The sequence below is a fragment of the Coregonus clupeaformis genome, unplaced genomic scaffold, assembly GCF_020615455.1.
Source record: "Coregonus clupeaformis isolate EN_2021a unplaced genomic scaffold, ASM2061545v1 scaf0201, whole genome shotgun sequence".
NCBI lineage: Eukaryota > Metazoa > Chordata > Actinopteri > Salmoniformes > Salmonidae > Coregonus > Coregonus clupeaformis.
Genome location: NW_025533656.1, coordinates 200285 through 213342, shown reverse-complemented (window position 1 = coordinate 213342; position 13058 = coordinate 200285). Strand labels below are relative to the sequence as shown.

Here is a 13058-nt window from a genome sequence, read left to right as displayed (position 1 = left end):
AAATGACTAAAATGTAAAATGTTAACCACAGATTTAGGATCAGATTACTGTATCTCTCAATCCTGGCTTTAGTCATAGGGGATGGCATAATATCTGACCCTGTATCAGTGATTAAGGCCAACTTTAATGCTAGTGCACCACACCCTTTAGACCAGGGTTCGTGAACTAGGTTCGGCAGGTCAGAACATCATTAGCATATAATATTAGCACAATTAATTGACCTACACTACAAATTGAACAACATTTTTAACACATCTGATTAGTACATTATAAATCCAGAGACAATAACATAATAATTTCGATCTGATTACGCGCCTAAAATCACCATGTCTCTATTCAATTTTAATTGTTTTCTATTTCTCTGTGTGTTGATTGGTGGGGGAAAACAGGTATACATAACCTACTAGCTTGATAGCAAGAGAAAATGTCGCTCTCAAAAAGTATCAAAAGAAAGGTGGTAATGAAAATCAAAGTTTCATGGAAGAACGTACAGAGAGACATGCGTTCATCTTACCATCTTTTCCCAATGCCAAGCCAGTGTTCCTTATTTGCAATGAAAATGTTCCTGTTTGCAAAGAATTCAATCTCAGACGTCATTATGAATCTAAGCATAGAACTTTCAAAGTGGCCCCAGACAGAAGCGTTAACTGCAAGTTACACACACAGCTTTTTTGGCTGACATTCTGTCACTTAAACGGGTTAAATCTGCAGTTACAAGGAAGAGGGAAAACAGTCGTGGACATGGTGGAACAACTTGAGGCCTTTACTAGGAAGCTTGAGTTGTTCGATTTGGACTTGTCATCTGGAAGGCTACTGAACTTCAGCACACTGAAGAAAGGACAGGCAGAGGGACCAGGCCGCAGCATTGTCACAGAGGTGATGGGACAACAAGCAGCTGAGTGACAACTTCTCCACCAGATTTGAAGACTACAGCATGCCCAAGGATATCATTGCGTTTGTAGTGATCCTCTCACAGTCCGCCCAGGCGGAGAATTATCCTCCCTTGCTAAGAAAACGATACCCTTGCTGGATGAGGCTGCAATTCAAACTGAGCTGATTGAATTCCAGACGTCGAGCCAAATCAGGGATGCCGAGTCCTTGTGTGTGTTTGGGTGGCATGCTCAGAGGAATACAGCACAATAAAGAAACTAGCATTTGATGTGCTAACAATGTTTGGATCGACTTACACCTACGAGTCCTCATTTTCCTCTATGAACGCAATATAGACTCACCACAGGAACCGGCTTTCACATAAGTCAATCAAGAACTGCCTGTGCATCAAAATCACATCCATCTCACCCGACATCCACAAGATCGTGTCCAAAGGGAATTGCAACTTTTCATATTGAGTAAGTAACTTAGTGGTCTAAATGACTGTATTTAGTAAAGACTAACATTATTGTGAGTGCTTATCCAGGGATATTTATGTCTCAAGCTGACAGTATTTTCTGTGTGTTCTGTCGTTACAGGAGCAGGATATCCTGATACAGACATTGACAGAGACGTCACCTTTTTTACTTTAAATTATTGTTTTATGTAGGATGCTACATTTTTGTCCAGTTGCAATTGTAAGTAGGCCTAATAAAAAATATCACTTATTTTAGGCCATATATTATTTTATTGTGAAAGATTAAGATTAAGATTATTATGTTAAGCCTCATAGCCTTCCTCAGCTAGTTAACTTTTTAAAATGAAGCTTATTGTTGAAATGAATTACTTGACTGGTGTAGTTTTTCTCCATCTGTTGCTGTGCAACACTTGCATAACAAGTTAGCTATATTTTCAGCACCAGGCGCTGTTCACCTATTGATTGCGCTGCGGTTGCAGCTTTACGTTTCAGCACCACAAAATGGTCTGCTGCCTGCTTTATTAGTTGACTGTCTCCTGCATTCTCTCTCCTCATGAATGAAGTTAAAATGTAACTTTTGCATTATTTAGGTAGAGTAACTTCCTTCTTGGGACATTGCATTTAGGAGTTTTTGCATCAATATTCATCATTAATTTGGGGGGCTTTGGGGGGCCAAATAATATTGCTGGCGGGCCAGATTTGGCCTGCGGGCCACCAGTTGTGGAACCCTGCTTTAGACTGTACAATACCCTCACAAGCAATATGTGTTTGATGTAGAAGTTGTGCTTAACCACGGATCTAGGATCAGATTATCGTACCTCTCAATCCTGACTTTATTCAATGGGGATGGCATAACATCTGACCCTGGATGAGTGTTTTGGTAGATGTTGCGATAGAAGGTAGTTGTCCTTTAGCACAGATTTAGGATCAGATTATCCTACCTCTCAATCCTGACTTTAGTCATAGTGGATGGCCTAATATCTGACCCTGTATCAGTGAGGCCAACTTTGATGCTACTCTCTAAATCAAAAGACAAACACACAACGTCAACATACCTGACTGTTTCTCACTAGACCCAAGCTCAGAGCCGAAATGGTAAGAATGAGTCAGGGTTGCCATGGTTTCGAGCCACCACAGTACAATTTTTAGCAGTCACGCCCAACCGTGTACAGCGCACACATCCGCTGCAAATCATGCTGGGAATTCCCTCTTGACTCGAACAGAGCCCCGTCTTACCCAATCACAGCAAAACCTCTGAGATACTGACATGAACCATCTAGTTTCTCAGAGGAATGAAAAGAGAACGAAGGGGGAGGAAAAGAAAGTGATAGCAGAGGAAAAAGGAGAGGAAACGGAGTGACAGATAGCGAGGAGGACGCCGGTCCCGGAGGATGACAAACGAGGGTTGTCGCAGGAAGTCAGATGAATGAAAGTAACAGGAAGTGAATGATGTCAGGGCTGAGGTGGAAGAAAAGACAACATTTGAACAACATTTTATGTCTTGACAGAACATGAAACCCCACCAAGGAATCTATTCAATAGAATGGTATGGTTTCTTAACAAAATTAACAACTGTTACAGTCATTTACTCAATGATGTCTTATTTGCATATAGTCAAAAGTTGCACTGACTGACTGTTAGCATGGCCTTCACTTACCCCCTTCAACATCAGTGTGACTCAATGATCGTCTGTACAGGCCTGTGTATGTGTGTTAGGCATAAGGGTTGGTTTTTTGTTAGTGTGTGATATGTGTGTTTGTGTTAGTGGTGTGTATTAGGTGTTAGGTGTGTGTGTGTGCTAGTACCTGTAGCCAGATTCGGGACGCTCTGGACACGCTTCATGGGGGACAGGGTGAGTAGCAAGGCAGCGCTTTTGCGAGCGCGTCCTCCGCTATCTGGGAAAGCACAGCCAGCAGCCACGGCAGCAGAAGCAGCACACACACGTGCACGTACACACACACACACACACACACACACACACACACGTACACACACACACACACACACACACACACGTACACACACACACACACACACACACGTACACACACACACGCCAAAGCCCCCAGGAAAGAGAAGGCAAAGCACATGCATTTCAACGGCTCCATTCTCATAAGCAATGGGGACGGGAGGAGGATGACAGCTCATATCAAGATGGATGGAGGGAGTCAACTGTACTGACAAACATCCCAGTATCCTATAGTTACACAGTAATGTGGACTCAGCAATATGGGGCAACTTTGGGCTAACAAACTCATGTTTTAATTATGTTGTTGTTTGTCTGTCAGCAGGAAGTTGCCCACTGTGATGTCATATCGCTGACTCCACCTTTAAAACTGACACACGTTTTGTTTGTCTATCTGTTTGTGTGTCTACTCTCTTACAGTATGTTGTCAATACAGAATATAACTAAAACTATAAACCAGATTCTATAACAATCAACAACAAAATCTATCTTAACCGATTTTGTGTTTGTTTACATTCTGGTTGATTCTGGCAAGCAGTAAACACACAGCAATTAAAAGTCCCCCTTCCTACTTCATATGAACTGTGACCTCAAGGCAGATTAACATTCATGCTTGCTTGGTCATCGACGTGGGAGTAATGAAACACTGTTTATTTCTCCGAGCGGGCACAGAATCACTCTGCATGCAAAACGTTTCAGCACACCCTGCCGTTACGAAGGTAAGGGAATCAAAAACATTTCCCCACAACAACGTTCAGTAGGTAAACATTGTGGAATGTTGCATATAGAAATATCATGAACAGACCTGTCAGAGTCACGCATGTCCTACATAATATATTTATATCTGAACGTTCCACAACGTTGCGGTCTGCTAAACGCAGCCCTGGTTTGCTTCATTTTTTATGTTACGGGAACTTGATAAGACCATCGTAGATTGCGCGGAGGCTATTGCCATCTCAATACAAGGGTCTTATTTAATTCTGTGCCTGATTAACTCTCGTGATGTAAACAATTACCAAAGCTGGAGCAAAACTCTCTTTGCAATGTCGTGGACACTTGATGAGAGCATATTCCTGGTGGACTTGATAAGAACGTTCTAGATTGTGCGGAGGCTATTGGCACATCGATAGGTATCGTGCTGTAAACAATTACCATAGCAGGAACAAATCAAGACTTTCATTGGCAGAGTAACATAGGGCGTAGGAGTGTAATAACACTAAGTGAATGATTTGTCATCATAGCTACTGTAGTGAAATACTCTATACACTTTTGGATGCGGGCCAAGTTTAAGATGGAGCTTTGGAGGCCGATTTATGAATGAGAGGAATTACGTGGGTGTATAACTAGACCATAATGCAATGCAATATGTGTAATGCCTCTATGCTTCTACATTATAGAGCAGAGGTGGCCATCCCTCCTCCTGGAGAGCTATTGGGGGGGGGGTTCTCCAACCCTGTTGTAACACAACTGATTCAGCAACTCAAGGTCCTGTGAGCATCTGATTGGTAGTGTTGGGTGTGTTAGAGCAGGGTTGGAGCGAAACCCTGCAGAAGGGTAGCTCTCCAGGAGGAAGGTTGGCAACCCTTGCTCTATAATGCTTAATTAATCAAGAATGGAATCGCACATCCTTCATTCAAAACTCGATCCTCTAACGGCTCTAAAAGTCTTCAAACAGATCATTTGTTCTTTTCTGAAACAAGATAGGTCCTGTTGCGAACTTGCTTCAATCTGAATATTCAAATCAAATGAGAGGTTGTTGAAATAAAAAAACTATGAATTAATGTACAGTTTGCATAGCTAAGCAACTCCGGCAGCAAGCAGTATTCAACAGCTGGCAAATGTAAAAAAACATGGATATGGATCGTCAAAATGATTCAGATCAGCCATAGCGCAATCCCTTGAGTTCAACATCCTAGTGTGTGCGTGTGTGTGTGTGTGTGTGTGTTGCGTAGTGTTTAAAAAGGCCTATCACATACCTGTATTCATGTTGAAGAGCACTCCTAACAGTTCTACCGTAGCTGGATACACTTTCCTGGAATAAAGGAATCAGAGAGAGAGGTTAGATTCTTACCCACTGTAAAGCCCTTAGAGAAACATAAATCCTACTTCTTTCACATTACCTGGTGCAATTCAGTTTGACATGCCATGTAAACTGCCAATGTGTATTTGTGAAATGGACATTGTGAAGAATAAATATACTGTACCTCAAACGTTAAAGTTTTCCATCAGGAATAACTTGAGTCTGACTCAAAAACTAAAGTCTCTAAGTGGGACATTTTGATTACAAAAAGCAGTGCAGTTGTAAAAACAGACCTCATTTCCTCAAATAGTTCCAACATTCATTCCTCCCATTGGCGTTAGGGCATAAGAATTAACATTGCCCCAGTTTTGTGCGAGGCTCAATACAGCTTGTAGCCTAAAATGAACATTAATTATTAGTTCTTTGTGTTTGTCTTGACCTCTGAATCAGGTGGATTACTGCTAGGCTGGACACCAGTCCTCACATAGTCATACAGTAGCTAGGGTAGATGTATCTCTATAGAGTAGCTCCTGCATTCGAGTATCACAAGCATGTAGTCATGGAATGTGAAACATTTTCATTTTAATCTATATTTTCCTTCCTTTAATCTATCTATCCTTGAGTTTTGCAGCTCATTTCCCAGGGGGACCTAACAAGATGTAAACGAATGTATCTAATTTATTGATGTAATAAAATTTAAATCCATGAATTTCAGAAACTACAGTTGAAGTCGGAAGTTTACATACACCTTAGCCAAATACATTTAAACTCAGTTTTTCCAATTCCTGACATTTAATCCTAGTAAAAATTCCCTGTCTTAGGTCAGTTAGGATCACCACTTTATTTTAAAAATGTGAACTTTCTGAATAATAGTAGAGAGAATTATTTATTTCAGCTTTTTTTTTTTCTTTCATCACATTCCCAGTGAGTCAGAAGTTTACATACACTCAATTAGTATTTGGTAGCATTGCCTTTAAATTGTTTAACTTGGGTCAAATGTTTCAGGTAGCCTTCCACAAGCTTCCCACAATAAGTTGGGTGAATTTTGGCCCATTCCTCCTGACAAAGCTGGTGTAACTGAGTCAGGTTTGTAGGCCTCCTTGCTCGCACACGCTTTTTCATTTCTGCCCACAAATATTCTATAGGATTGAGGTCGGGACTTTGTGATGGCCACTCCAATACCTTGACATTGTTGTCCTTAAGCCATTTTGCCACAACTTTGGAAGTATGCTTGGGGTCATTGTCCATTTGGAAGACCCATTTGCGACCAAGCTTTAACTTCCTGACTGATGTCTTGAGATTTTCTTCAATATATCCACATAATTTTCCATCCTCATGATGCCATCTGTTTTGTGAAGTGCACTATTCCCTCCTGCAGCAAAGCACCCCCACAGCATGAAGCTGCCACCCCCATGCTTCACGGTTGGGATGGTGTTCTTCGGCTTGCAAGCATTCCCCTTTTTCCTCCAAACATAACGATGGTCATTATGGCCAAACAGTTCTATTTCTGTTTCATCAGACCAGAGGACATTTCTCCAAAAAGTACGATCTTTGTCCCCATGTGCAGTTGCAAACCGTAGTCTGGCTTTTTTATGGCAGTTTTGGAGCAGTGGCTTCTTCCTTGCTGAGTGGCCTTTGAGGTTATGTCAATATAAGACTAGTTTTACTGTCGATATAGATACTTTTGTACCCGTTTCCTCCAGCATCTTCACAAGGTCCTTTGCTGTTGTTCTGGGATTGTTTTGCACTTTTCGCACAAAAGTACGTTCACCTCTAGGAGACAGAAAGCGTCTCCTTCCTGAGCGGTATGACGGCTGCATGGTCCCATGGTGTTTATACTTGCATACTATTGTTTGTACAGATGAACGTGGTACCTTCAGGTGTTTGGAAATTGCTCCCAAGGATGAACCAGACTTGTGGAGGTCTACAAATCTTGGATGATTCTTTTGATTTTCCCATGATGTCAAGCAAAGAGGCACTGAGTTTGAAGGTAGGCCTTGGGATACATCTACAGGTACACCTCCAATTGACTCAAATTATGTCAATTAGCCTATCAGAAGCTTCTAAAGCCATGACATCATTTTCTGGAATTTTCCAAGCTGTTTAAAGGCACAGTCAACTTAGTGTATGTAAACTTCTGACCCACTGGAATTGTGAAGCATGATACAGATAAGTGAAATAATCTGTCTGTAAACAATTGCTGGAAAGATTACTTGTGTCATGCACAAAGTAGATGTCCTAACCGACTTGCCAAAACTATAGTTTGTTAACAAGAAATGTGTGGAGTGGTTGAAAAACAAGTTTTAATGACTCCAACCTAAGTGTATGTAAACTTCCGACTTCAACTGTATGTGGATGATAATACGAACTGAACTTGAAGTACTGAAAATATATTATACATGGATAACTGAATTTATAAATTAATCTATAAATATTGTTTAATATTATAAGATACACAGACCATCACACAAAAGACCAGACAAAAAAAATAAACGTCCTGCTCACAAGGGCTCTGTCACAAGCTAGATCCACAGATACATAACTAGTTATGACAGAGCGCCAAACAGAGGGACGGGCAGAAACAAAATGGTTCACTTGTGGAGGATTGAGCTCGCGGCTGACGGGCAAATCAAAATCAATTAGTGTACCTCAGATCTGACACGTCTTTATGTATCCTCCCTGCCTCGCTGTCGACTGGAAACAAAGCTAACCTTACTTTTAATGAGGCCATTTCCAACTTACAACAATAGGGTAGCTACCTAACTGTACCATATGTACCTGTACCAAACATACACCAAATGTAATTCCTTAATGCTGTAGGGACATGGCCTACATGATGGGTGATAAATCGGCTCTGAAAATACCCTTGTCCATGATTAATATGGAAAAAAGGCCCGGTTGGAAAGTTCATGCCTTACCTGACTGTAAGGTGTGTGTGTGTGTGTGTGTGCACGTATGAGTATGTTTGTGTATGTGTGTATGTGCTTTTTTGCGTGTGTGTATATGTACAGTGCCTTCAGAAAGTATTCACATCCCATAATGTCAAAGTGGAATTCTGTTTGTAGAAAATTTGAGAAATTAATAAAAAATTAAAAGCTGAAATGTCTTAAGTCAATAAGTATTCAACCCATTTATTATGGCAAGCCTAAATAAGCTCAGGAGTTAGCTTAAATTGCATAATTAGCTTAAATTGCATAATAAGTTGCATGGACTCATTCAGTGTTCAATAATAGTGGTTATCATGATTTTTGAATGACTACCCCATCTCTATACCCCACACATAAAATTATCTATAAAGGTCCCTCAATCGAGTAGTGAATTTCAAGCACAGATTCAACCAAAGACCAGCAAGGTTTTTCAATGCCTCGCAAAGGGCACCGATTGGTAGATGTGAGCTGTGATAGCAGAAAACTGAAGATGGATCACCAACATTGTAGTTACTCCACATTGATAACCTAATTGACTTGGTGAAAAGAAGGAAGCATGTACAGAATAAAAACATTCCAAAACATGCATCCTGTTTGCAACAAGGCACTTAATACTGCAGAAAATGTGGCAAAGAAACGTTTTGTCCTGAATACAAAGCGTTATATTTGGGGCAAATCCAACACAACACATCACTGCGTACCACTCTTCATATTTACAAGCATGGTGGTGGATGCATCATGTTATGGGTATGCATCATGTTATGGGTATGCTTGTCATCGGCAAGGACTAGGGAGTTTTTTAAATACAAAAAGAAACGGAACACAGCTATAGAGTTGAAGTCGGAAGTTTACATACATTTAGGTTGGAGTCATTAAAACTCTTTTTTCAACCACTCCACAAATTTCTTGTTAACAAACTATAGTTTTGGCAAGTCGGTTAGGACATCTACTTTGCGCATGACAAGTAATATTTTCAACAATTGTTTACAGACAGATTATTTAACTGTATCTAAATTCCAGTGGGTCAGAAGTTTACATACACTAAGTTGACTGTGCCTTTAAACAGCTTGGAAAATTCCATGGCTTTAGAAGCTTCTGATAGGCTAATTGACATCATTTGAGTCAATTGGAGGTGTACCTGTGGATGTATCCCAAGGCCTACCTTCAAACTCAGTGCCTCTTTGCTTGACATCATGGGAAAATCAAAAGAAATCAGCCAAGATCTCAGAAAAGAATTGTAGATCTCCACAAGTCTGGTTCATCCTTGGGAGCAATTTCCAAACGCCTGAAGGTACCACGTTCATCTGTACAAACAATAGTACGCAAGTATAAACACCATGGGACCACGCAGCCGTCATACCGCTCAGGAAGGAGACGCTTTCGGTCTCCTAGAGATGAACATACTTTGGTGCGAAAAGTGCAAATCAATCCCAGAACAACAGCAAAGTACCTTGTGAAGATGCTGGAGGAAACAGGTACAAAAGTATCTATAGACAGTAAAACAAGTCCTATTTCGACAGCAAGGAAGAAGCCAATGCTCCAAAACCACCATAAAAAAGACAGACTACGGTTTGCAACTGCACATGGGGACAAAGATCGTACTTTTTGGAGAAATGTCCTCTGGTCTGATGAAACAAAAATAGAACTGGTTGGCCATAATAACCATTGTTATGTTTGGAGGAAAAAGGGGTGGCTTGCAAGCCGAAGAACACCATCCCAACCAGGTGGCAGCATCATGCTGTGGGGGTGCTTTGCTGCAGGAGGGACTGGTGTACTTCACAAAATAGATGGCATCATGAGGAAGGAAAATTATGTGGATATATTGAAGCAACATCTCAAGACATCAGTCAGGAAGTTAAAGCTTGGTCGCAAATGAGTCTTCCAAATGGACAATGACCCCAAGCATACTTCCAAACTTGTGGAAAAATGGCTTAAGGACAACAAAGTCAAGGTATTGGAGTGGCCATCACAAAGCCCTGACCTCAATCCTATAGAAAATTTGTGGGAAGAACTGAAAAAGCGTGTGCGGAGGAATGGGCCAAAATTCACCCAACTTATTGTGGGAAGCTTGTGGAAGGCTACCCGAAACGTTTGACCCAAGTTAAACAATTTAAAGGCAAATCTACCAAATACTAATTGAGTGTATGTAAACTTCTGACCCACTGGGAATGTGATGAATAAAAGCTGAAATAAATCATTCTCTCGACTATTATTCTGACATTTCACATTCTTAAAATAAAGTGGTGATCCTAACTGACCTAAAACTGAATATTTACTAGGATTAAATGTCAGGAATTGTGAAAAACTGAGTTTAAATGTATTTGGCTAAGGTGTATGTAAACTTCCGACTTCAACTGTAAGCACAGGCAAAATCCTAGAGGAGAACCTGGTTCAGTCTGCTTTCGAACAGACACGGAGAGAAATTCACCTTTCAGCAGGACAATAACCTAAAACACAAGGCCAAATCTACCAAAACGATATTGAATGTTCCTGTGCTTGAAATTCACTAGTTACAATTTTGACTTAAATCGGCTTGAAAATCTATGGCAAGACTTGAAAATGGTTGTCTAGCAATGATCAACAATCAACTTGACAGAGCTTGGAGGATTTTTTAAAAGAACAAATTGGCAAATATTGTACAATCCAGGTGTGCAAAGCTCTTAGCGACTTATCCAGAAAGACTCACAGCTGTAATCGCTGCCAAAGGTGATTCTACAAAGTACTGACTCAGGGGTGTGAATACTTATGTAAATTAGATATTTCTGTATTTCATTTTCAATAAATGTGAAAAGAATTCTAAAAACATGTTTTCACTTTGTCATTATGGGGTATTGTGTGTACACAGGTGAGAAAAAAATTATATTTCATCCATTTTGAATTCAGGTTGTAACAACAAAATGTGGAATATGTCAAGGGGTATCAATACTTTCTGAAGGCACTGTATGCGCATGCAACGCCAGGGTTGTGGGTTCGATTCCCAAGGGGGGCCAGTATGAAAAATGTATGCACTCACTAAGTCGCTCTGGATAAGAGTGTCTTCTAAATGACTAAAATGTAAATGTATGTATTTCATTATTGGGGCTTTGGGCATGACAGATCCAGCTAGCGTCAGCTCACGGGGGCTGTGGTGGGGATCATACGTCTCTGGTATGTAGATGGTTGCAACACACGGGCGTCCATCCTGCTAATGACACACAGGTATCATTCCAAGATGTGTTCATACGTATGTCCCCATGTTTGAAAGGCACAATCTGTACGATGTTCTGCTCTTCAATGGTCATTTCAAATGATGTGAACATGTGAACCTCGACTCCAGGTCGGTTTTGAGCACAGTCTTTTCCTATAGAAATAATGATAGGCCTGTAAACCAATTGATTCTGGAAGAATAGAATTGGTAAATGCCTTATGACGAACACCTAATTCAGCTACTTAACTATTCACCCAGACCCTCTATTAGTTTAAATGAGAACGTGTTAGTGCTGGGTTAGAACAAAGATGTGCAACCCTGAGGGTACCCCTAAACCGGACTTGAAAAACACTGCACTATAAAACACCATCACACCATTATTTATTGCCAACCATTTACAGTAAAGCATGTTTACAAAGAAGCTAAACTAAAGGCAACACCCAGTAATGTCTTAAATTACAAGCCTTGAAACGTTTTGTTTACAAATGCACAAATTAGCAGTCATGACACAGATGATTTGGTTAGCCACAGAGAGATGTTACTAGGCAGAGGGCACATAATTGGCAGTGATAGAACCTTTAAATATAGCCAATCCCGGAGTAAAGTAGAATCCATAAATTCTATTAGTCAAAGTAAATACATCTACAGAGAAATGACAAAAACATAGACTACTTTTTTAGCCATGCTACTGTAATGTAGGCCTACTGTAAAAACTGAGCTGCAATGGGGAAATGTCCCCTTACAAATTGGTCTATTCATTGCTTTCTTACGTGGTGTTTTGCATAAATGTTGTTTTGTTGGTATAGTCAGTAAATATAGCTCACAAGGGTATTGTGTGGGGAAAACAATTTAACAAATTGAACTATTCTCACACAGTCCTGCAAAGAGAACAAATTACACCAATATTTATTTCGGGAAACATTCTTTTTTAAATAAAATGTCACTCAAACTCGTCGGGCTAGTATTGGGACAATGTGAGTACATACTGGCAGACCTGGGTTGAAACACTATTTGAAATCATTTCAAGTATGTGCTTGATTGAGCTTCACTTTATGGACCAATAAAATATACCCAAAATGGCAAACCTCCCCCATTTGGCACTCCAGTCAGGCTAGTGCAAATGTTCAAACTCAAAGTATTTGAAAGATTTCCCATAGTATTTTAACGTAGGTCTGCATGCTGGTCCTTCTCATTAGTATGACAGTATTGTAACCTAGGTCTGCATGCTGGTCCTTCTCATCAGTATGACAGTATTGTAACCTAGGTCTACATGCTGGTCCTTCTCATTAGTATGACAGTATTGTAACCTAGGTCTGCATGCTGGTCCTTCTCATCAGTATGACAGTATTGTAACCTAGGTCTGCATGCTGGTCCTTCTCATCAATATGACAGCTGAGAGGCTCAGTAACGGTTTCCACCAACTGCTGATAACTGGCCTCTTCTATTAGCACGCTTATAGGGATACGTTGAAAACAAACTCCTTTTGAAGTAAATGGTGATATTGCCTTGTGTGTTGACTCAAGTAATGGTTGGGGTCACGCACACTCTTCTCTATGCTGACAGCTTTACAGCAGTGCCTCAGATGGCTGTCAACACTGAGATCCTCAACA

General features: G+C 40.5%; 1 protein-coding gene across 3 annotated transcripts in view; it reads right to left on the bottom strand.

Annotated features, from left to right (window-relative positions):
* sorbs2a (sorbin and SH3 domain containing 2a) overlaps positions 1-13058 on the bottom strand; it is a 92869-nt gene that overhangs the window by 40718 nt on the left and 39093 nt on the right. For all 3 annotated transcript variants that reach the window (XM_045214133.1, XM_041872159.2, XM_045214134.1), the window contains exons 3-4: positions 5291-5346; positions 3154-3243 (exon numbers count right to left, since the gene is read on the bottom strand). In XM_045214133.1, the coding sequence (XP_045070068.1) occupies positions 3154-3243; positions 5291-5300 (100 nt within the window). In that variant the 5' untranslated portion in view covers positions 5301-5346. The remainder of the gene's footprint in view (positions 1-3153; positions 3244-5290; positions 5347-13058) is intronic.